The sequence below is a fragment of the Temnothorax americanus genome, unplaced genomic scaffold (genome assembly GCF_048541705.1).
Source record: "Temnothorax americanus isolate GAGA-0224 unplaced genomic scaffold, ASM4854170v1 Scaffold137, whole genome shotgun sequence".
Taxonomy (NCBI): domain Eukaryota; kingdom Metazoa; phylum Arthropoda; class Insecta; order Hymenoptera; family Formicidae; genus Temnothorax; species Temnothorax americanus.
This window is the reverse complement of record NW_027509272.1, coordinates 57,616-82,407: the sequence shown is the minus strand read 5'-3', so window position 1 is coordinate 82,407 and position 24,792 is coordinate 57,616. Positions and strand designations below refer to the sequence as shown.

Here is a 24,792-nt window from a genome sequence, read left to right as displayed (position 1 = left end):
GATCGCCACGCTTTGTCAGCGGAAACTGCGAGTCGGAATCCCAGAAGTGACAGTGATTATTACGACCTCCAAGAATCAACCCCGTAATCGCCACGCTTTCGGCAGCGAAAGCACTGGATCGCCACACTCTTCGTCAGCGCCCCAGCACAGATCGCCACACTTTGTCAGCGACAACTGCGAGTCGAGTCTTGGACGTGATCGATTTTTGATTACGAAATGAGATTCCAGATTTTTACACTTGTTTCTTGTTAACTTATCTTACCTTTATTCTATATAAATCTCGATACAACTTGTGCGTGAAGCGCGGTTTTATGAGGTATGATAGTGTAGGGACTAAGTCCCAGAATTGAGCGCGAATGCTCGAACTTAGCGTATAGCGGAACGTAGGGAATCGAATAGGGTTAGGAGAGAGTCTAAGAATTACGTCTAGTCAAGACCGAAGTTAAAACTTATCTGCTTTCCGCGGCGTTTTTCCGCCCTATTTATACCCGAAAAAGACCGGAATCTCCCGCGCGAGATTCCCGCCTTTTTCTTACGCGTCTTAAGGGGGGAGGTATTCTAGAAGCTTCTAGAACATTCTAGAAGCGTAGTTTCGGGCCCATCTGGCCCCCAGCCCTTCAACGGACTCCGATAAGATAATCTAAACATTTACACTAACCCCGGCCGTTTCCTCGGAATTCCGAGCCTAGCGTGCGTCGTCTAAGCCTTCAAGACTTTTAACGTGCGTCGTCGGAAATATAAAATTTCCGTACGTAACAGTACATCGCAAAAAATATATTTCAAATTTACAGTAAACAATATAAATGTTATAATAACGTTAAAATAAATGAATACAATTTCAAATATAATTTTAAAATTGTAAATAAATAAATGCACAAAGTTCAATATTGTGAAACGAAACTTCATCATATTTTGTTGTTGTCTTATTCATTTGTATTTTAATAACTTTTCGTCACCCTAATTTTGCCGTAAAAGTAGATAAGTCGAAAGAGATAAACAGAAATTTGTTCCTACGTTATTCTCCAAATTAGCTATCATTTTAAAAATTTATAAAATTCGTTCTTTTTCCTATTTTTTCTATTTCTTTCTATCATATTTCCGTTCATATCTTCCTCTTTCAGTTCTTACATTGCTTCTATAGGGTTAGGTAGTTCATCCATGAACCAGTAGTATACTTTTGCGATATTTCATAAATGTAATGTTGCTAGATTGTGCTTGTTATCATGCAACGACTCGCATTTGACCCTTCTTCGGCTCCCCAATCGGCCGACAAATCGCGCGAAGGACGACCCGTGTGAAGTTAGCCCCCCAACTTAAAAAAAAAATTAATTTTTTTTAGCTCATTTGATTGCTCATCGTTTGCACATGTATGCACATTTTGAATTTTCGTTTGCACACTTCTAGTAAAAAAGTTATTAACAAAACAATTTTGGGGGGGCCAACTTCACATTAGCCCCCCAACTACGAGCAAATAAGATCCAAATAGTCTTAATCGATAGATTTTCGTTTGCACATTTCGAAACAGGTCGATTTTTCGTTTGCACACCCTTGGTTTAAAAGTTATTAACAATTAAAATTTCAAAAACGGTCAATGTCAGTAGATAAGTTCGATACACGTATACTGTGTTTAAAATGGCATTAATCGATAGATTTTCGTTTGCACATTTCGAAACAGGTTGATTTTTGATCGTTTTCGAAACTTTAATTGTTAATAACTTTTAAACCAAGGGTGTGCAAACGAAAAATCGACCTGTTTCGAAATGTGCAAACGAAAATTTATCGATTAATACCATTTTAAACACAGTATCCGTGTATCGAACATATCTACTGACATTGACCGTTTTCGAAATTTTAATTGTTAATAACTTTTAAACCAAGGGTGTGCAAACAAAAAATCGATCTGTTTCGAAATGTGCAAACGAAAATCTATCGATTAATGCCATTTTAAACACAGTATACGTGTATCGAACTTATCTACTGACATTGACCGTTTTCCAAATTTTAATTGTTAATAACTTTTAAACCAAGAGTGTGCAAACGAAAAATCGATCTGTTTCGAAATGTGCAAACGAAAATCTATCGATTAATGCCATTTTAAACACAGTATACGTGTATCAAACTTATCTACTGACATTGACCGTTTTCGAAACTTTAATTGTTAATAACTGTTTAACCAAGGGTGTGCAAACGAAAAAATCGACCTGTTTCGAAATGTGCAAACGAAAATCTATCGATTAAGACTATTTGGATCTAATTTGCTCGTAGTTGGGGGGCTAATGTGAAGTTGGCCCCCCCAAAATTGTTTTGTTAATAACTTTTTTACTAGAAATGTGCAAACGAAAATTCAAAATGTGCATACATATGCAAACGATGAGCAATCAAATGAGCTAAAAAAAATTGTTTTTTTTTTAAGTTGGGGGGCTAACTTCACACGGGTCGAAGGACGGCCGTTTGAGGCCACATTTTGTAATTTTTTGTCGAACCAAGTTTTTTTCGTAAGTTTTACGTATTTTTCATGTTGTTGTTGTTATATCTATTATTTTTTTCATTATTCTATAATTTTGTGTGTATATTTAGCTTTATTATAATTCTGTAAGCAACTTTTTTCTATTGCTTTATTTTACCGCATTTTTTTAGATTATCGTAAAAAATGTTATATGGTCTACAATGAACCATTTTGTTTTTTACTACATGTTATCTGTGTTATAATTATCTCTTTCCTAAATAAACATTTTAAAACATAGTAAAATTAATTAAAATCACACTAACAATTCACAGTATAAAACATGTAGTTTATTGTTAAAAATGGCTAGGTTTATTGTGTGTGTGTACACACCCCTGTACACAATAAACTATTTGACATTGTTTTAAAAAAATCGAAATTGTGACTAAACTTTAAAAATAACTTATAAGTCATCTTATACAGTATGTAGCCAACTAAATTCATAAACTGTATGCAAAAACATAGATCTCCAACTCAATAATTGAGAGAGATATAAGCCTCTGAAATTTACATGGTTCATTGTTGGACTACCTACTCTACACAATGCAATACATAAATTCACCTTATCAGTATATATTTGTAATTTATGTACAGTATGCATCTTTCTTGAAGCTTGCGTAAACATGATACAAAGTCTTCGTTTACAATTAACATTTGATTCTTCAACAAACTACTTACACGAATTTTTAGTTAATTAGTTTTTTCAACTTTTAATGTGATGGCAGTATGACTGCGAATCACAGTAGAAACATGAATCAAAAGTTTTCTCATGTTTTTTTTTCCATTTAACGATCTATATGTTTCGATTAGCACAAAGTATAAAATTGTTTTTCTTAAGGCCCTCAGTCACTGTCCTCTGCGTTTCGTGGAGTACGAGTTAGTAGTCGCCGACTATCCTCGTCCGATCCGTATATTATTTCCTCCTCAGAATCATTGAACATCGAAAACGCAGGGCTATCTTTCGTTATCGATGAGTCTGCAATAAATGTAACAAAGAAATTATGTTCTAGACACATAAATAATAGAATATATAGGGTGATTATAAATTATTGTCGGGGTTTCCATGGTTCAATAACAATAGAAAATATTACAAGTATTATTTTCATAAATTATATATTAACATGTACAGGAGAATCTTCCTTCGTATTTTTTTTCAATAAATTATGCAAGAAATCTTTTTACTTTTTTAAGTTGTTTCTGATTCTTACTACCTTTTTATATTTTGTAAGATTATTGCTCTTCAAGTTTATCGCTGTAAATGAGTAAGTGTTATATCAAAAATTATGGAGTATAATAATTGTTTTCGGAGACACACTCACGTTGCCCATAGACCTGTTGAAGCGCAGGCGCATAAACGTATGCCATGGTGTATAAATAAAAATTGAGAAGACCATAAAGAGCCATGAATTGCGCGGACGTGCGGTAATAAGTAGAAAGACGAGAAGCGAAGCTGTCCTCCAATACACCGGCTCCGAATTGACGTGCGGTGACCAAACTGCAAACGCCGGCGACCACTGCAGCAAGCAGGGTCAAAAACCGCAGACGTAAATCTGCAAAGTAAGCCGCACGCTTATCATCAAGTTGTAATTGTAAATCTTTACTCAGAGATATAACCCGGGAAAAAAACCCTTATACTGATACAAAAATTGTGTCGCTCCGAGACAGCGTCGCGCGAGAATAGCGCGAGACAGTTTCGTGTCTTTTGATGGCATTCTTATAACACTGTTTGTCAAATTTTAAATGCGAGAAACAGATCACATCGAATGCCATCTATTGGTTTCAATTTAAATTATAAGGTATTCACTACAAGATATTTTTCTTGATAAAACTGTGATTTAATGCTTAATTTTCAAATATTTCTTATGTCTATATAAATTGTTCATTTATAAAATAAAATTCAAGATATAGATTATACAAAATTATAATTAAATATATTTTTATTAAATAACGGCCTTAAGCACGGATTAAAAAATATATTTACCAAAGTATGGCATAGATCGTAGTTCGCTGTATGCTTTTAATATAAGAAGCAATAGATATGCGATGTAGAAACCACCCACCGTGAAGAAGAATACCTTGAAGCCCTAGAAACAGATGTCTGTGTATACAGTGTGTTAACAAGTACAGATATTTAATATGTCTCTTATATATCTAGTTCTTATATATCTTATAAATAATCGCATATATTGATCGTTTCTCTATCGCAATGTCACATCTTTTTGCTACTCTTCTTTGGTAGAGACTAGTTTCAATCTCTATACCACTTTCGATACGACGCCAAATTAAGATCGAGAACTGGTAATCTTCAAGTACAGCATAACAGAAGCACTAGCTGTTGAGAAATTATCTATATCATTCGCGGATCGCAATTGAATCTGTGTGTGCAAAAAAAAAAGAGTTGCAACGAACGTGCGGAAACGATAGATTTAAGACGTTCCTACAATAGCTACACGCAAATTATCTTTGGTTTACTGATCTGTGAACATGAGACACGTCGGTTAGTACTAATAACTTTTAACTTTTCTTCGAGAAAAGATTGGTACAAGAGTAAATAAAGGTATATATTCTAATCGAGTAAAATTATAAGGGCTTATATGCACAATGAAAGGAATAAGGAACAAGGAATTAAACATAGAGAGAATTCATAGTCACATCTTTTTTTCAAGACCGTGTCTTGACGGTCCTTGTTTTTTATTCCTCTCATTGTGCGTGAGCCTTAATCTTGACAAGAGTTAATAGAAATAAAAATTTACCTGTTTTATAATTTATGCAAGATTTAGATACATAATACTTCAAGTTAATTTTAGAAATTTTTGATAAATTTATAAATTGAGAATTTTAGAAATTTTTGATAAATTTATAAAATTTGTGAGACAAATTTATAAATTGAGAATTTTAGAAATTTTTGATAAATTTATAAAATTTGTGAGACAAAAAATGGTCATGTATATTTGTCAATAAGTATAATATATTCTCTTTTCCTCTGTAGAGAATTAAATGAAGAAAATGGCTTATATTGCTGTTCCGTTCGATTGCTTCATTAACGAAATGAATCACTTGTATCAACGAATAAATAGCTGTTTCGACTCAATTAGCGATCGACATTATTATACTACAAGCTTCGCTAAGGATCAGCGGATTGTACACGATTGTCGACTATCCGGTGAACGTGCGACAAAACATTGCGAAATACAGCGAACCAAAGCCACTGCAAGTAAGCTAGGCACAATGCAACTCTTGTGCCCGCCGGAAGATCTGACGACGTACGAGAACCGCAATCGAGGTTACCAGGTACACGAATTTAAGACGACCCTGAGGCTAGACTCGCGCATCACGAACATCAGGTGTTGCTGCCTCATTTGACTAACTGCAGCTTGGTAAGTTTCTTCGCGGAAAAGAAGAAGCAAGTAAATTGTATGGAATCGATAATTGAACTTTTTCATTTTCGATTATACTAATTATTAATGTCCTGATTTTCTATAAGTTTAGTTTACTTTTCCTTCTTAATAGTATAAAAAACTGGGTGACACTAGTATTTTCTCATATACATATATAAAGAACGTAATTTTATAACAATTCAGTTCTACAAATGCGACTGGGGCGTGCCGATGTTCTTTGAGTGCTCAGAAAAGTTGCATTTAAATCCAGCGTTCTTCAGGTGTACAACTGGCCCTGGCAAGCCGGTTATTGCGACTCGTCCTGGATCGACTGTCCGCGGTCGTTTCCACGATTGATGTTCGATTCATTATCCGGAACCGCTGTTATATATTGCCGCATTCCTTCCTGTGCGATTGTTTCTATCAGTGCAGTTTGGGAACGCCTCAGTTACAGATGTGTCCCACCTGACTTTACTTCGATTCACATCTTAAAATATGCGATTGGCCTTACAATTCGAATTGTCGGAGTTGTTGAGATCATGAGGAAAAACGTGGCGTATTGCGTATTGCATTATAAATTAACCCCTGAAGTTTTGAAAACATAAAAGATTTCGACCACGACCTATATGTGTTTCTTAAAAAAAGGATGAAGAAAATAACAAGTCATTTTTTAGATATAATTAATAGACTAATATAATCGTCCTATATTCTTCGTAACATTAACATTCCTTGTAATAGCCTATAAATGAATGAATATTCTATTGTAATAATCTGTATTAATAAGCACAAGTTCAACTTACGTAGTAATTCGATGTATCGAGAACATAATTATAAGTGGGATCCTCCAACTCGGTGCAACGAAGCCATGTGGCGAGAGTCAATGCCGCACCCCATAACATACCCACAACTAAGAGCTTAGGCAGATAAAACGTGATAAGCCGTCTCTCGTTCTAAATAAAATAAACAAATTATCAATTAGAATGTGTGTGCGCGCGCACACGCGCGCATGTGTACGTATATGTGTATGATCATAATGATCGATAAGCATAATTAATATAATACATTATAAAAATGTAAGCTAACAGAATATAAGATTTTTATTTTGAAATGAAGTGTACTCTAATTGTATATTTAAGCTTACCAATAGAAAAATATTCATAACATCATCATATGACTAAATCTAGATGAAATTGGGAATGCTGCAATTATGCCTCAATATTTGCAGCAACACTAATAGAAATTTAGATCTTTGTGCAAATATTGATAAATATTTACACAATTTATTTCTAAATAGTATTTCAGCAAGACAGCAGCGATATGAACGAACTGTCTTAGCGGAATAATCGCAAAATTAAATTTGGAAAGAAATTACGAAATATACATATATATATATATATATATATATATATATATATAAAATTGCAAAATAATTGAAAAATATATTTGAATTGTATTATGTGTTATTTCTGTATTACGTAGCATATTCTGTGTTTGCTAGGTCGCCGATAGATGACATCCTTTCTCGTACGTAAAATATAATGAATGTTCTATATGTAACTGTTATCGGTGTTTGCTGAAGTGTGCTGAAGTGATATTTTGCTTCTAAATGTCGAACCAATTGTGTAAAATTTAATTAAACATAAAATTAAATTTCTTAATTTTTGTGCAAATATTATTCAGAAATTTAATGCCAGCAAGAACGCTGCGTTATGAGGAATTATCTTAGCACAATAACTGTAAAATTTCTCTCAATTAAATGATACAATTATTATACAATATTTGCGCAATTTTTCTATTGAGGTATAATGATTTTTAAATTATCACTGAATATGTTTAAAAGTAATAGTAGAAATATATGAAGCTATACTATAAACTCATATTTTACTTCCTTAATAAAAACGTGACTCGCAAACTTACGAATTATTAATCTATTAACATCCCGGGAAAAAATATTCATATCTGATCATATATGATCATATATGAATGGCCATATATGGTCAGATATGGAAATTGGCCAGATCTGAGGATATATGATCTGGTATTATTGTATATGTTAATATCTGATCAGGTATGATCAGGTACGAACTATATATTTATCAGGTATGGACATATATTTTTGAGTAAGTTTCAAAAAATTGTTATATATTTTCAAAAGTTATTTTTTAAAAGTGTGCCACTTTATTATAAAGGTAGACTCCACGATACAACTAATACAAAAATTGTGCCGCTCCATAGTGCGAAACAGCTAGTGTCGTGTCTTTTGATACCGTTCTTATAACACTGTTTGTCAAATTTTAAATACGAGAAACAGGTCCCCGCGAATGCCATCTATCGAATACTTTTGAGATGCGACATCTGATCTGATCATATATAATCTTATATGACTATATAGTTCCATATATGATTATATATGCTCTATATATGGGTATGTAAAACTTATATCTGTTCATATCTCATTTATATATGTTGATATACTGTCAGATATGAATATTTTTCCCGGACATTTTATTCGCGGATATAAAAGTCCGGGAAAAATATTCATATCTGACAGTATATCAACAAATGAGATATGAACAGATATAAGTTTTACATGCCCATGTATAAAGCATATATAATCATATATGGTTATCTATCGCCATATATGATCAGATCTTGTGTCATGTATAATGTACGATGTGATCATATATGGCGATAGATAACCATATATGATTATATATGCTCTATACATGGGCATGTAAAATTTATATCTGTTCATATTTCATTTATATATGATCATATATATATCATATATGTTTATATATGTTCATATATTGTCAGATATGAATATTTTTTCCCGGGATATGTAAATAATGTATGAATTAACTAATTAATTTAATTCTCTATAGCCTTGCGCATCAGGATTATCAATTAATGTTTCTCAGTTTTTGACGATATCAGAGTACCTGTCTAAGACCATGATAGACACAGAGCCAGAACATGAGGATAGCACATAGGAAAGTTGTTTGCAGAATTGCATCCAGCATACCGGGTACCCAAGAGTTTACCAAGAAGGTCATGGGGAACAGCGGATCTGTTCAATAAAGTAAGCTCATCAATAAAATGTCGAAAATCACGAAAATGCGTATTGGTGAAAAATGTCAGAATCTCGAAAACTTACTATTGTACAGAATCAGTAATGGAAGAAGTATAGAGATCCACTTTTGTTCTATTGACCAATCATGCAGCGGATACTTTCTAAGCGAATGGCCAAACCAGCACTGAAAGCGATACAATTTTTCTTTCGATTTCTAGAACATTATTTAAATATCCGCGAAAAAAAAACGGGCCGAGTTAAAAAGCAATCAATATTTTATTTTGCGAAGTTACGAGTTTCTGATCATCGAGATCGGAGATTAGCTAAATGATAAACTTCTCTCTTGATCATTAATTAAAAAATGAGAATGTTTCAGTCATATTATATAAAAGAAAGTAGGGGAATCCGACGCAGTAGATAATAGTGCGCACCTCAAGTTTGAGACTGTGAAGATAGCTGACGACATGTAAGTGACAAATTTTCAAAGCTTACGTCACGTCTAGATAAAAAATATACATTTTATCCCAGCTTAAAGCTTCGTTTGAACGAAGGAAGCAAAAAAGAAAACGCACCCGTTTTCTTATTATTTTGAAGCGACAGGAGTTAAGCTCGTAAGTGGGCAATTTTTATTTGCTACTGTAATTGGTATAACAGTGAAATACGATCCCTTAAAAACCTTTTGCCACGTTGGTCCCATAATTTCATTTGCGGTTTGCGAGTAATTGACAAAATTGTATCGGAATGACAAATCGGAGAATAATGCACGGCTTTATTTATGTCAATTTTATATATATAGTTTATTTATATTTAAATTTATATATATTTATGTGTCAAATATTAATTAGTCAATTCAGTCGAATTAATGAGTCAGTTCTACTCGCAAAAAATTTTTTTTTAAATATTCCTCTATTTTTAAAGTTTTGCATTTAATTTTCAATTATTTATCATCACTCACATTAACTATACTTAAAACTAATAATTTAAGTAGAAAAGTTCAAAATTTATCCGCTGCAGACACAAATTTTGGCAATTTTCAAACTGCGCACTATTACCCGCCTCTTTAATTTTTGCTCGACTTAGCATCGTCCTAAATATCGCTCAATAAATATTTAACAACAAAATTATTATCAAGTATGAGTTCACATACTTGTAGACAAATGTTTAAAGGTTCAATAGCTGCATTTAAATTTTAAATTAATTGTTACTATAAAAGCCATTTTGTATTAACAGATTTACCTCAGGTGCGCACTATTATATATATATATATATATATATATATATAATATATATAGTGTCTTTTTGAATGTTTTAAATGTCAAATTTAGTTAATGCAAAATATATTTATTGTTCAGTTTGTTACTCAAAAACAACACGATGCAATAAAGAGTTAACTGAATTTCTTTTAGTTTTGCGTTATATTTACTTGCAAAGTAATATAATAGAAAGATAAAATTGCGCATTGTTTCAAAACCAATCTTTAACGTCGATCATCATTTATATCGTCGGCACAATTTCGCAGAAACAAATAGTCTTCGACTTGTTTTAACTCGTCTATCTTTTATGCCATTGTAACAGTGAATTACCATCACTCCGAACGTGGTCAATAAGAAGATCAGTCGGAACCATATTTCGATCTGCGTGAACGCCGGATTGTAGTTCTTAAACTGTGAACAGGAAAAAATAGGAGAAACGTAAAAAAAAAGATGAGGTACTCGGAAATGTCTTGTCCAAACGAGTATGATCATTTCATGCAGTGCTTACTGACGTAGAATGTGAGTTCTCGTATAGTGTATCGCTGATGGAAGCTTTCAAGTCCATGGAAGCGGGCGGTGATTATGTAGTAGCTATAATCAAGGAATCCGAGGTGGGCGACGACTAGTTCCTCGCAGGATTGCCTTTCACATTTCAAATGTCTGGTTCTGAAAAATAATGGTCATTATTTCACATATTACTCAATCATAAGAAATTTATCTGTATTAATTTATGCATTTCAACAATGTGATATAAACTCCGGTTTTCTTAATAGTAATAATTCATTGTATGTTGTTAAAACAATAGATGTATTAAAATAAAAATTTTTTTTATAGAATTAATTTTGTTTCGTTCAACTTTAATTATCGAGAGAACACAAGAGCATTTCTATTGCATTTTTACCGATTATGTCCAGCTTCCGGGGGTAGTACGGACACGGGCTTGCGATCAGCAGTGATACCGTCTATGGAAACACTAACTTGAAACCCTTTGTCGTATCTCTCATCTACAAATCATCACCCATAAGTATATTAATATTCAAGAATAAGTTGTAAAGTATGTAAAAAAATAGATTATGATCTAATGTAGACTGAAATACAAAAAATATATCTAGACTTTTGTTATCACAATCGTAGTCATAAAGATAACTTTGTTAAAAAATTAAGAAATTTGCATTTAATCTATTTTTTTTATATACATTCGTAGTATTCGTACAAAAAGGATTATTTTTAATTGCCAAATGATCATAGTGTCATACGTAAAAAGATAAATGTCGAGTAATTATTCTGCTTTCTAACAAACTTTAAATTTCGTAAATGGTTCTTGCTATTAGTTCTAACGATCAGAATGTTTTTGACGTCTGTAAACGTGGCACATTCTACAAATTAAAAAAAAAAGTAAAAAACTTTTTCACTAAGTGTCATATATGCTGGACGTAATTTTTAAAAATTGTTTAACGGTAAAAAAAATTTAGATTAATTTCCAACAATTCTCAACTTCCCGCACTTGTTACACAAATAACTATTGTATAACAAGTGCGGGAACGGAGGGGAAGTTGAGAATTGGACACGCGTCAACTCCGCACCCGGGAATTTTCATCTTACAGCACTTGCATACCCTATTTTATGTTGCAAGTGCGTGGAAAGTGGTCTATCACGCACGCGTAGCGTGCGCAATGGGCCACTTTCCATGCACGCGTTACATAAAATGGTATGAATGAACAACTCGTGGGAAGAAAAGTGGTCGAGCCCAAATGAGTGTGATGGTCGCACGAGCGAAGCGAGTGCGACCAACTTCACACTCATTCAGAATCGACCACTTTTCCCACTAGTTGTATACAATATATTATTTTTAAATTCATAGACTGTCGTGCCAATTTCACAGATGCACGTTACCGTCATTATTCGATGTCGATAGCTTAGCAATGACCCATAATTGCTGGCTATATGTAGACAATAGAGGTGTCTTCATGATGAATGGACCAGTGGCCATCTCGCTGCCGTTTAAATGCGCTTTCTGTTCGCTGGTCGACGTTATAGGTGGTCCTTTATAAAAGCGTTAATGCAATGATATATTTTAATATGTTTGAGGTTAATAGCACTAGTGTTGTTGACATTTGAATTTTTTTACTTCAAAATAATTAGAAAATTATTGCTGATACTCACCGGCTAGGCCAATAAAAATCGCTAATCCGAAACACGCAAAAAAAGCAACAAACACCATGACAAATTCCCTCTTGTGCATCGAGTATAAGCGCATTTGTACAGATCTGTATGATAAATACATGAGAGTTAAATTAATAACACACACGCACGCACACACGTATCATATATATGCAAATATATATGCAAATTGGAGTGAATTATATTAGTAACGGAAAAAGGCATATCAACATTCTATGATATAAAAATAAATGTTATGAATATTATGTCAGATTAATTGAAAGAAATCCGTTTGCTTTTTTTCTTATGGCTCCTATATATTTATTAATAAAAGAAAAAGAAACAAATTAGAATTGAGATATGATGCTTTTAATAAAATATTTAATGAAGCAGTTTTTACTTAAAATCTTGCGGCTTTTTCATTATCTCTGTTTTTTGAATGATCTTCCAGAGAAATTCACGTACCTTTCGCAGCGGTCATGATGATAAGCCGGTGCGATATACTTGTTAAATTCGCTAAAAAGATCACTGAACTGCGACAATGCATTTCTGATTTTGAGATTCCAACCGGCGGATGGGAGGTGATATGAGTATCCCAATCCGACTCCGTCCATCATCTTCAGGAACGCCTTATCCTGTAACTGTCCCAATTATGCGATCTCTTTTATTTCACAGTAAAAAAAATTTAATAATACAACATACACCATTTGATTTTTATATACTACATATTTTTTTATATTTTAATTTTATTAATATATATTTTTCCTTTCAATTTTTTCAGACCCTGATAAAAAAATTGATTCAGAATTACTATAAAAATGGTCAGATTTTCTCAGAATATTCAGAATTTTTCAGATTTTTTATACGAATTGGAACGTTTTTCAGAAAAACTCAGATAAAATAAGAATAATTTTCGTTAATATATCTTTGTAGAAATCTGAATAAATATGAGAAAATCTGTTCAACGTATCAGAAATTTTCATACATACGGATACTGAAATATTCCGAAAATCTTCATCCAATTATTTCTGAAAGTATCTGAGAAATTTTATATATTTTTTCAGAATTTTTCATAAGTCCCAATTCTTGCAAAATTTCTGAGAAAATATGAGGAATGTGAGAAATTTTTTCACCAGGGGAGTACAATTTTTTTTAGAGAACTTCGGAAAAATTATATATAAATTATATAAAATTAATTATACCTATATATAATAATATAACACTTATAATAATTAATTATAACTATATAATAATTCAATATATTGGTTGTAAGAAAATGCTGCATAAAATTCCATTGAACTATTTTCTAGATGTTGATGGAACATATATAATTCTTCAAGAATAGATCATGAAAACATTTAAAAAGAAGAAAAAAGATTTAGATACAGCAATTTATGTGTCATTGGCAGGCGTGAAAAAGATCGTGTTTTACATTAACGTTTATATCGAGAACACTTTATTATATGAACTGGAGGTATATATATACCAAATCGCCTAAATGGATGAAATATCGCGTTTTACTTTCAAAGTTCTTTATCTAGTGAAAAAGAATGAGGGTAAATTTTATTTAATTTGTTTGCACAATAGAGGAGAAGGTGATAATATGAAATCTTGCTGATAATGGAACCCCTCAAATATCTTAAAAACTTTGAGTTCCACTCTATAAGTGACAGCTGAAACTTGTTTATTAAGTTGCCCTTTGGGTCGTAAGAATGACAGATTCATTAGTTGGCAATAATAATAAAGTAAAAAACATATTTCTTTTTTGTCGATTTCCGAACGTTTAAAAGGTAGGTAAAACTTTGTTTATTTGTAACTATATATATGTGATTAACAGCTAACGTTTATAGTCAGACATTTAAAGTATGATGTTATCTAACATTTCCACGTGTTTAAGAATATTTAGTTCTTTTCATTTTGCTGTAACTGCACTATGTGCTATTGTTTTTCAAGATGGTAAACGTTTGTATTATGGACCTCCAAGGTGCGAGGTCAATGTCTGTGGATTCAATGACCTAGTTTACACCTACCGTTTGATACGCGTACCAAGTACTATATCCGTATCAAATTCGTATCAAATCTCGGTTTACACCGGGATAACCCGAGATTTGATGCGGATTTAATACGGATATAGTACTTGGTACGTGTATCAAACGGTCCGGTGTAAACTAGGCCAATGTACTTTCTGGACTCACAATGAATGTGCAAGAGCAGAGAAAGAAGAATACATGCGTGATTTATGTCGATAGACGAAAGAAAATGAATTTTCTCTTTAAATTATTTTTTTATTATATAATTTGTTTTCATTTTTTAATATGTATTTCTTTTACAATAACTTTTTTATTTTTTTAAATACATTATTTTTTTGAAAAGCGTTTTGTGAATTTTTTTATTTTACGCATCCAAAAAAATAGTGGGGTCCATATTACCAGCATATTACGATGCGAATTATGACTTAATTGCTCATTTTTCGATAATATTTTCTTGTAAGTGGAGAATTATAAATCGAATGTTAAAAATGGATTGCCAATAGAATAAGCAGGAACCTAAGCATATCAGAAACGAAAGAATTGAGCTTGTAGTTTACAAGAAATCGCCTAAAATCAAAGTGGGGTTTCATATTACCATACTTTCTCCTCTATAATGAAAGAAAAAAAACAATTCAACAAAAAGAGGAAGATACACATATATGCTTTTTCGATACATGCATACATTTTTAATACGTTAACGATTCATCGTTTTAAAATCGACATTATTCTTTATCGACATTTATCACAACGACTTGGATTGGTAATCGCAACAATAATACGCTTCGTGAACACCGGATTTGCGACGTGTATGATGCATGTGCATAGGTGTAAACAAAAAACTCACCTTCTACTTTATTGCGTGGTAATAGACGACACTACCTCTATCTGTAAATGTCTTGATAAATATTTGCCGTGTGAATAACGCTTACAATTCATAAGGGATTTCATGGGTAGGGTGTAGGGTGCTGTATACGGTACAGGTCAAGAATCCGCTGCAGTTCGTTCGCGTAATTTTCCAATCAAGGGCTAAAATACGAGAGCGACCGTACGAATGGTACCAACACTACGAACGTACGGTTACACTGAACACTGACGCGCGCACTATTGATTTTTCACGTACCTCTATGAAGTTGGCCGGACAACTTCAACGTATCGAACTTTCATTAATTGGAATCGATTGGTGGTCGTTTGGTGGTCTTTGGTATTCTAGTCCGATCGTTTGGTGGTTAGTCGTTTTCTTGTAAAATAAAAATGAAATTTTCGGTGTGAACTTAGTCGGACAATTTTTATTTTTCAACCAATTTAACTTTTTGATAACTCATTCGACGCGGAATCGTTTGGTGGTCACGAATATCATCATAAAAACGTTTGGTGGTCAACCGTTTTCCTAGAAAATAGAAAAAACCGTATGCGCATAATGCCGGACATATCACCTCCTGTGCCACTAGTCGGAACAATTGTATTTATCACCCAAATTGACTTTGATAGGGCTCAATCGACGCGGAATCGTTTGATGGTCACGAATATCGTCATTAAAACGTTTGGTGGTCAATCGTTTTTCCTAAGAAATAGATAAAACCGTACTCTCACGCCATTGGTCGTACGACTCCGTGACGTTAGCTCGGTAATTTGATGGATAAACATTATTTATTATCAATCAAATTGACTTTCATACAACTCGTTCGACGCGGAATTGTTTGGTGGTCACGAATATAATCAGTAAAACGTTTGATGGTCAACCGTTTTCTCAGAAAATAGAAAAAACCGTATGCGCATAATGCCGGACCATAATTCGTGACCACCAAACGATTCCGCGTCGATTGAGCCGTATGAAAGTCATTTTGATTGATAAATAATGTTTATCTATCAAATTATCGAGCCAACGTCACGGAGTCATGCGACCAATGGCGTGAGAGTACGGTTTTTTCTATTTCTTAGAAAAACCATTGACCACCAAACGTTTTAATTCCGATATTCGTGACCACCAAACGATTCCGCATCGATTGAGTCCTATCAAAGTCAATTTGGGTGATAAATACAATTGTTCCGAATAGTGGCACAAAGGTGATATGTCCGCGGCGGCATTATGCGCATACGGTTTTTTCTATTTTCTAGGAAAACGGTTGACCACCAAACGTTTTTATGATGATATTCGTGACCACCAAACGATTTCACGTTGATTAAGCCGTATGAAAGTCAATTTGATTGATAAATAATGTTTATCCATCAAATTACCGAGCTAACGTCACGGAGTCGTACGACCAATGGCGTGAGAGTACGGTTTTATCTATTTCTTAAGAAAACTATTGACCACCAAACGTTTTAATGACGATACTCGTGACCACCAAACGATTCCGCGTCGATTGAGCCGTATGAAAGTCAATTTGATTGATAAATAATGTTTATCCATCAAATTACCGAGCCAACGTTACGGAGTCATTCGACCAATGGCGTGAGAGTACGGTTTTTTCTATTTCTTAGGAAAACCGTTGACCACCAAACGTTTTAATTACGATATTCGTGACCACCAAACGATTCCGCGTCGATTGAGCCCTATCAAAGTCAATTTGGGTGACAAATACAATTTTTCTGACTAATAAAGTCATACGACCAATGGCGTGAGCATACGGTTTTTCCTTTTTTCTGGGAAAACGGTTGACCACCAAACGTTTTTATGATGATATTCGTGACCACCAAACGATTCCGCGTCGAATGAGCTATAAAAAAGTTAAATTGGTTGAAAAATAAAAATTGTCCGCTAACTTCACGCCGGAAATTTCATTTTTATTTTACAGGAAAACGACTAACCACCAAACGATCGGACTAGACTACCAAAGACCACCAAGCCACCAAACGACCACCAATCGATTCCAATTAATGAAAGTTCGATGTTCGATACGTTGAAGTTGTCCGGCCAACTTCATAGAGGTTTTTCACACCATTTCCCACGGAACAGGGTTGCTAACTCATCGGTATTGGGCAAGGTTGGAGAGAAGTCAGCAGTGTTGCCAGACGTACGACTATAGTCGTACCGGAACGACTATTTCATGTTTTCCACGACGTACGACCGTAAGGGGGTGTCGTACGCCATTTTGTACTGCTATTTAATCATGTACAACTATTTATACTACTATTGCATGCATCTATGCGGTATTTTCAGAAAATAGCGGCTAAGTAGCAATTTAATGTGATTAGCTACTAAAAAATGTATCAATATCAAATAAAGATTCTCTGTTCACAGCTTTTATATCTGAAGTCAAATATCAGACGATAGGTCGCGGGGAATACATAGCGATTGGAGCGTGTTATCGGTCTACAATTCTGTTGAGCAACGATACATGTAAGTTATACTCTCTCTCTCTATATATATAATACATAAATATAAAATAAATTAAATAAGAGTAAAAAAAACTGAAAAGTATAATTTTTCCTCAACGGTTAATATTTATTATTATTATGCAAATTTAAATATGCTAAAATTAATTTGTTTAATCTTTACAGGATAGGCAAGTTTATTCATGACTTTTTATGATTTTTATTTATAACTTCTATATGTGTTGAAGTGTTATATCATAAAAAATAAGCGACCCCCATAGAGCCTAAAAATAAGCTTCCTGTCCTCCACAGATTAATGTGTTTATTTTTTTAAGCGTATTGGCCAAGAGTGGATTTTTGTACATTACATTTTTAAATTTCAATTTTTATATTCATAAATATTTATTTAATTATATTTATAGCTTTTATATTTATAAATTTCAATTTTATAACAGCATATTTGGAAATATATCAAACTCTGGTAGAAAAAAAATTAATAAATTAAAAATAAATAACGTCGTGACTCGTCAACTTTTATCAACTCGAGACTTGAGATTCTCGAGATTCGAAATCATACACTTCTATAGCTCGAGAGAGAAGGAGACAGCAGATCATATGTCTGTCCTTCTCCACTTCTCAAAGTTTGCCGAATCAAGTGTCAAGCGTATAACGGATGTTAGTCGACTTTACTTTGATGTTTGTGTTCTCGTGAAATTCTTATCACTTGCTGATGCAACGTCGTAGCGTGCGGACGAGTCATAAGGCATTCGTATAACTATAATTCTGGCACTTTAGCCGCAACCGCGCGTATTACGTATGTGAGTTAGTAAGGTGTAAAAGTAATTGTGAATAAGCAATTAAATAATAAAAGTTATTTGCCCGGGAGCAGTCACAGCAAGCGGGCGTAATTCTTATTTATTGTTAGATGCAGTGTCTTGCAACAGCGCGTAACGCTGAAACAGCCCCGAGTGACACGCTATTACGTCTTAATACGTTAATTGGAAAGCGAATTAACTTTGTAATTAAATTCAATATAGGTCTATTGCCAGGAGAACGTCGCGTCGCGTCGTAACGAATAAAGATCACTTGCCGGGAAAAGCAATTAGTACCGAGGTGCGAGATTTTTTACACAACGTGTAATCATCATTACCGACTTATATCGAATTAATTACGGGTATTCGTTACAATATTGCGTTGACATTACGATATTACGCGACATTGTGAAACACTTCCGATTAGTATTACGTGAGTCATACGAAACGTTTGAGTGTGCGCATGCCAGTGTGGTGACAGTACGAGCAAGTAACAGATAACTCACAATACTTTTTTTTAAGTGAATACGGTGTACAAGAGTACAAGTCGTCCGAACTTCTTCTCCTTTCGCACCGCACTGCTATTGCGGGTGTCGTGTTAATATCTAAAAGTGTGAACTATTAACAGTTCTCTAGTGTGAAGAAATAACTACTGTGGGTATCCTGCCTCCCATTACATTTTACTACATATCCCAAGTAGCAGAATTTTCTCACCTCCTCAATTATCCTACCCTTCCACCTCCAACTCACCTTTTTCTATCTTCCTCTCCCTTTCCTGCATCTCATTACCTTCGTTTTTCCACTGTTCAATACCAATCCCTTTCTGTCCAAATACCCCTCCAGTTTTCCCATCATTCCTTTCATATCTTCCTCATTCTCCGCCAACATCGCTATATCGTCAGCATAAGCCAGTGTATATATCTTTCTCCCTCCCAGCTTTATTCCACCCCAGCCCCCTTTTTTCAGTTCATCGTCAATGTCCGCCAGCAGCAAGGTGAACAGAATTGGACTTAACGGACACCCTTGTCTGACTCCCCTTCCTGTCCAAAATCTCTCTCCCATCTCCTTTCCCACCCTTACTCTGCATATCGTCTCCCCCAGCAGTTCTTTACACCTCTCCACCAAGCCCTCCCTTACTCCCCTTTTTCTCATGGCTTCCACTAGAATCCTCCTGTCCACCGAGTCAAAAGCTGCTTTTAAGTCCACGAACATCACCACCATCTTCCTTTTCTTTCCATTTACTTGCCTGTTTATCAGGTAATTCAGTACGTAAATGTTGTTCGTGGTCCCAACCCCTCTTCTAAACCCTGTCTGACTCGGTGGCAGCAAGCCCTTCTCTTCAACCTTCTTCCTCAACCTTTCCGCCAGCACGGCAGCATACACTTTGTATGCCGTTTGTGCTAACGTCACCCCTCTGTAGTCCCCCACTCTCTCCCCCTCTCCCTTTTTTCCTATAGACACTATAATTCCCTCCCTCCAATCTTTCGGCTAACCCTCTCCTTTCCACACTCTATTGCACACTTCCCATAGCCATTCTTTCACTACCTCCCCTCCAAACTTCCAAACCTCATTTGAAATTCCATCACTTCCCATCGCTTTTCTCTCTCTAAGCTTCCTCACTACCTTCCCCACCTCTTCTCTCCTTATCTCCTCTTCCTCCTCTTCCTCCTCCCTCCTCTCCCTTCTTCTTGTTCCCATCACCACCTTTCCATTCACTCCTCCCAACAGCTCTTTAAAGTACCCATCCCATTCTTGCATACTTATTCCCTCATTCACCCTCCTTCTCCTCTTTCTCTCCCTGTTTACCACCTTCCATACCTGCCCCTCCGTCCTGACCTCCTTTACTTCCTCTTCCCATTTCTCCACTTCTCTTTTTTTCTTCCTTTCACATAGCTTCTTGTATCGCTGTTTTTCTTCCCTGTAACTGTCCCCCTCTCCTCCTTCCCTTCTCCATTTCCTTAACATGTTGCCAACTCTCTTTTTTCCCTCCCTACATTCCTCATCCCACCAGCCCCTTCCTCCGCTTTTTTTTGCACCTTCCATTCACTTCCTTTAATACCTCCCTTATCCTCCCCTTCAACCTCTGCCACTCTTCCTCCACTCCCCCTCCTCGAGCTTGCCTGTCCCCCATTAACTCTCTAAATTTATTCCTGCCCTCTTCTGACCAGTCCCCTCTCTTACTTCCGCTCCTTCCCCCTGCCCCTTATCTATACCTTCCTCCCACCCTTCCACCCACGCTGTCACTGGCTGATGGTCTGAATCGACCTTCTCTTCTACCACCACCCGTTCTACCCTTTCCCTTGTCCTCCTGTCCCCTAACACGTAGTCAATCACCGACTCCCCTCTTCCCCCTGTATACGTCCATTCTCCTTCTTCATCACCTCTTATTCCTCCGTTAAAAATCGCCCACCCCACGTTCCCCCAGGAATCTACACAGCTTTTTTTCCTTCCCCATTTTACTTTGCCATCCTTCGATCTCCTCTCTCCTTCCCCCATCTCTTCTTCTCCCTCTTCCACGAACCCTCCTTCCTTACCGGTCCTTGCGTTAAAATCCCCTCCTATCAGCACTCTCACTCCCCTCTCAATCTCCTCCACCCATTCTTTCAGGTCTTTCCAACTTACGGTCCATCTCCTTATTTTATATATACTCCCACTACCCTCCACCACTCTTTTCCAAGTTTCACTTTATCGATACTATCCCTTCCTTATCTTTTTCGTCTCTCTCTCTTTCCATTTTGATCCCTGCCCCTCACCCCTACTTATCATTCCTCCTATAGCCCTTCCCTTCCGGCTCTCCTCCCTGCTCTCTGCACTTCCCATACGTAGCCTCTTGGCATTTTTCTTATCCTTCCACCCCTTACCGTCCAACCCACGTTTCGCATAACACCATATACGTCCCAATCCTCCAGCTTTTTCCCAAAACTCTTTATCTTTATTGGTTAGCCCCGCCACATTCCAAAAGGCACCTTATAAATCTACTTCCCCCCCCTCTCTCTCTCCCTCTCTCCCTCCCTCCCCTCTTCCTCTCCCACTCTTCCACCCAGTCCTCTCTCTTATCCTTCTCCATTTCTGCTCCTATTTCTTCCCCCCTACCCGTTCCCTATCCCCTCCTCTATTCCCCCTGCCTTTGGTCTCCTCTCTTTCATTTTCTTTTCCTTTCCCTTGCCCTCCTCCCAGCACCCTCTCTCTGCCCATTCCTAAGCACACCTCTAACCTCATCCCACACCCACCATTCCCCCTCTATCCATACTCTTCCCATCCCTATCCGTACCTTTTTACCCTCTCCTCTTGCCTTCCATGCCACTTGGTTTATCTTCCATTTTATCCTTCTTTCCTCCCATGTCAAGTCTTCGTCTATCCACGTATTTTCGCCTCTCAGTTTCCACTTATTTCTCATTATTTTCGCCTTCTCTTCTTCACTTCCCACTTTCACCACTGCCATACCCCCCTTTCTCTCTTCTCCCCGCCTCTATTTTTCTAATCTCCTCTATCTTCACCTCCACGCCTAACTTTTTCATCACCTCCGCCACTCCCCCCTTTATTCCTCCCGCATCTTCCTTCACTCCTTTTATCAGAATGTTCTTCTCCTTTCTCCCCTCTCATTTACTTCGTACCTCCTTTCCAGCCTTTCCACCCTCTCCTTCCAATCAGCCTCTCCCCTCCCCTCCTCCCCTCGGGCCCTCCTCCGCTTTCCTCTCTACCTCTTCCTCCCCCAAGACCTCCTCCCTTTACCTCCATCTGCATCCCCTCCAGCTTTCGTTCCATGTCCTCTATTCTTTTCTGGAGCTCTCCTTTCTCCCTTCTCCACATCTCCTCTCTCTCTTTCAATTCGCTTTTTATCTTCTTTACTTCTTCCATCATTGCCTCCTTTTTGCTCCTTCGCCACCTCTCTAATCTCCTCTCTCACTCCTCTTAACCCCTCCCTCATCTCCTCCCTTATTCCTCTCAGCAACCCCTTCACATCCATATCCTCCCCCCCCCCCCCCCCTCCCCGCGTCCTCCCCCTCCTGTTGCTTCTCTTCGAGAAGTCTTCGTCCTCTTCCCCCCCCGCGCCGTCTTCCTTTTCTATTTTATCCCTCTTCCTCTTGAACATCTCCTCTATACTTCCTTTCCTCTTGGAAAGCTCATCTATATTCCCCGTACTTCCGCGTCTCTCTTTCCCCAACCTATCCGCAAAATGCGCCATCTATCCTCTACTCTACGGCCGTACTACTTCCCGGCGTTATCCCGAAGTCCCCAGAATTCCCTAGCCTTTTCACTCTCGCGCTCTCTATCCTTCCCCCTTCTACGCTCGTCTCTCTAACCTCAACCTTCCCAATTCTCCTTCGCCTCCACGGACTCTCCTCCCTTATCCTCCGCGCTGCCTCCACTCTCCTACCTTCCCTTTCCCTCACCGAGCTCACCTCTCACTCTCCACCGCTCTCTCACTCGCTCTATCTCTCACACTCGCACTTCGCTTTTCGCTCGCACAAATCGCCAACTCACACCTAACCAACCGGAAACGGAAACTACTGTGGGTAATACTTACCTATTACTGAGAACAGTCGATACTCGTTCGGGATTAGATCCTGGTGGAGCGAGTACCCACTCGGTTGCCGTGACGTCGGTACCTGTAACAAAAGAAGAAAAAATTATCAATTAGAGAAATTCTTCTTAGCGGTGATATCAAGTGGCAACCATAAAACAAGTGTTTATTATTTATGGTCAATAATTATTATTTATAATATGATTCGGTCACAACATTAGCTTATAAAAACACGAACTTGAATAATTTAAATTTTCCATTTCAAAAAATATAAAACAAATTTACATCTCTCAGTATATATTGCAGGTCAACAGAACATTACTGGCAAATCTACTCTTGTGCCTATGGTTGACCTTTCTCTATATCGCTTCCATTATCTAAAAACCTGTTATATTAGCTTTTATTGTTTTTAGCTTATTTAGACATATAGAAAGAAAATATTTCTTTATCCTTGCCATATTAAATACATTTTGTCATCCTACTGCTAGAATAATTGCATCTTATTGTTAGAGAGGTTTACATATATAGAGAGAAGGACGCACACAAAAAATAATAAACTGATTTCTACCAGCCAAAATTTTTATCACTTACTTCTAAATCTAAAGAGAAATTTATAACAGAATACAAAAACTATGAAAAAACGAGCAAAAAAACTTTATCTACAAGTTCTAACTGAACTCGAAAATGTAATATCAGAGGATAATATTGATAGATTAAAAGAATTAAGCAATTTAATTGACAATATTAGTAATGCAGATGCAGAAGATCAAATAACTTTAAGAAATTATTATGATAATGCCAGCCACCCTGTTAGAAGCACTAATTTAATTATCTTAGCCTCTAAACACATAATAAAGTAAAAATTTTAGAGTACCTATTTGATAGTGATAGTAGAATTCTAAATAATCTGTCCGTTGTTATTGGAAGAAACACTATATTACCATATGATGAAGATGAAACACGTCATAATGCGTTTTATTATGCTATACGTTCATGCAATGTTGAGCTACTTGATACACTCGTTAGTAAATGGCCAGATAATTATTTTGCTGATAATTTAGGAAAATTGGATGAAATCCTTTCAAGAGCTTATGAAGAATTAAAGTTAAAAGATGTACAATTGTCGGACAAAATGGAAATTTTTGTTCAAAATAAGTTAGTAAACCTCCGTTTCTTCTCCACTACTTCTCGACAAGTTCAGAATGTAAAAAGTTGTCTTGATAATAATAACATCAGAGAACGAATTGAATTAACCCTTCAAAACATTAATATGCTAAGCACAGATTACTCAAACACGGAAAAAGTAGATAAAAGGTTTTTATTTATAGCAAAATTTATCGCAAAAAATATTCATATATTAAAGCGGCAGTTGAAATCAACCTATGATAGATTACCTTGGGAAGAAATGGAATTTTGTTTAGTCAGTTTTGTTTTCTCTCGCACAAAACGACAAGAAATTAATCTATTTTATAATGCTACATTGAATAAAAGCAAAATATTAAATTACTTAGAAAACTTTGCAGAGAAACTTGAAAAAGAAGACAAAAGTGTGGACATTAATAAACTCCCAAATTTAAAAAACATTAAAAAACGTCCAAAAACAACGTCCAAAAAAACGTCCAAAAAAAACGTCAAAAAAATCGCAAGGAAGTTGTTGCAGAGAAACTTAAAGATGAAAAAAAAGAACTTAAAGAAGAAAAACTTAAAGATGAAAAAGAAAGTGTGAACATTAATAAATTTCCAA

The 24,792-nt window shown here is 35.8% G+C and overlaps 4 protein-coding genes across 8 annotated transcripts in view; 2 read left to right on the top strand and 2 right to left on the bottom strand.

Moving 5' to 3' along the window:
- Nucleotides 1-238: 238 nt before the first annotated feature.
- Nucleotides 239-15,479, bottom strand: LOC143894344 (transmembrane protein 181). Of its 2 annotated transcripts, none has more exons than XM_077400538.1 (13): nt 15,241-15,479; nt 12,832-13,001; nt 12,370-12,473; nt 12,100-12,249; nt 11,108-11,210; nt 10,719-10,872; nt 10,537-10,617; nt 9,038-9,137; nt 8,823-8,950; nt 6,681-6,830; nt 4,485-4,587; nt 3,823-4,053; nt 239-3,479 (listed from the first exon to the last, which is right to left on the bottom strand). In XM_077400538.1, the coding sequence occupies exons 2-13, from the start codon at nt 12,981-12,983 to the stop codon at nt 3,346-3,348; spliced, it is 1,590 nt and encodes a 529-aa protein (XP_077256664.1). In that variant the 5' UTR covers nt 12,984-13,001; nt 15,241-15,479; the 3' UTR covers nt 239-3,345. The 2 variants fall into 2 exon arrangements, with proteins under 2 accessions (XP_077256664.1, XP_077256663.1); XM_077400537.1 differs by having other exon boundaries at nt 12,832-13,007; nt 15,241-15,478.
- A 2,137-nt stretch (nt 15,480-17,616) lies between these two features.
- LOC143894343 (fatty acid synthase-like) overlaps nt 17,617-24,792 on the top strand; it is a 29,086-nt gene continuing 21,910 nt past the window's right edge. The window contains exon 1 of one of the 4 annotated variants that reach the window (XM_077400535.1): nt 17,617-17,736. Coding sequence is in view for 1 of the 4 variants with exons in the window: in XM_077400524.1 (XP_077256650.1) it covers nt 23,210 (1 nt within the window). In the remaining 3 variants the exon portion in view is untranslated. Of the gene's footprint in view, nt 17,737-23,047; nt 23,735-24,792 lie in introns of those variants that run through there. The other 3 variants (XM_077400529.1, XM_077400525.1, XM_077400524.1) reach the window with 3 other exon arrangements.
- LOC143894346 (synaptosomal-associated protein 25-like) overlaps nt 23,115-24,792 on the bottom strand; it is a 51,417-nt gene continuing 49,739 nt past the window's right edge. The window contains exon 5 of the transcript XR_013256081.1: nt 23,115-23,133. The gene's annotated coding sequence lies outside the window, so the exon portion shown is untranslated. The remainder of the gene's footprint in view (nt 23,134-24,792) is intronic.
- Nucleotides 23,899-24,774, top strand: LOC143894348 (uncharacterized; the record flags this gene model as incomplete). Its single annotated transcript, XM_077400545.1, has 1 exon — nt 23,899-24,774. A coding segment is annotated over one exon (876 nt), but the record flags the coding sequence as incomplete, so codon positions are not given.

Coding starts and splice junctions, on each gene's coding strand:
- LOC143894344 (XM_077400538.1), bottom strand. CDS start 12,983: ATGATGGACGGAGTCGGATTGGGATACTCATATCACCTCCCATCCGCC. Junction 6,831..8,822: donor TCTATCATGGTCTTAGACAG/GTACTCTGATAT, acceptor TATTTTATTTAG/AACGAGAGACGGCTTATCAC. Junction 4,588..6,680: donor TCGATACATCGAATTACTAC/GTAAGTTGAACT, acceptor ATCTGTTTCTAG/GGCTTCAAGGTATTCTTCTT.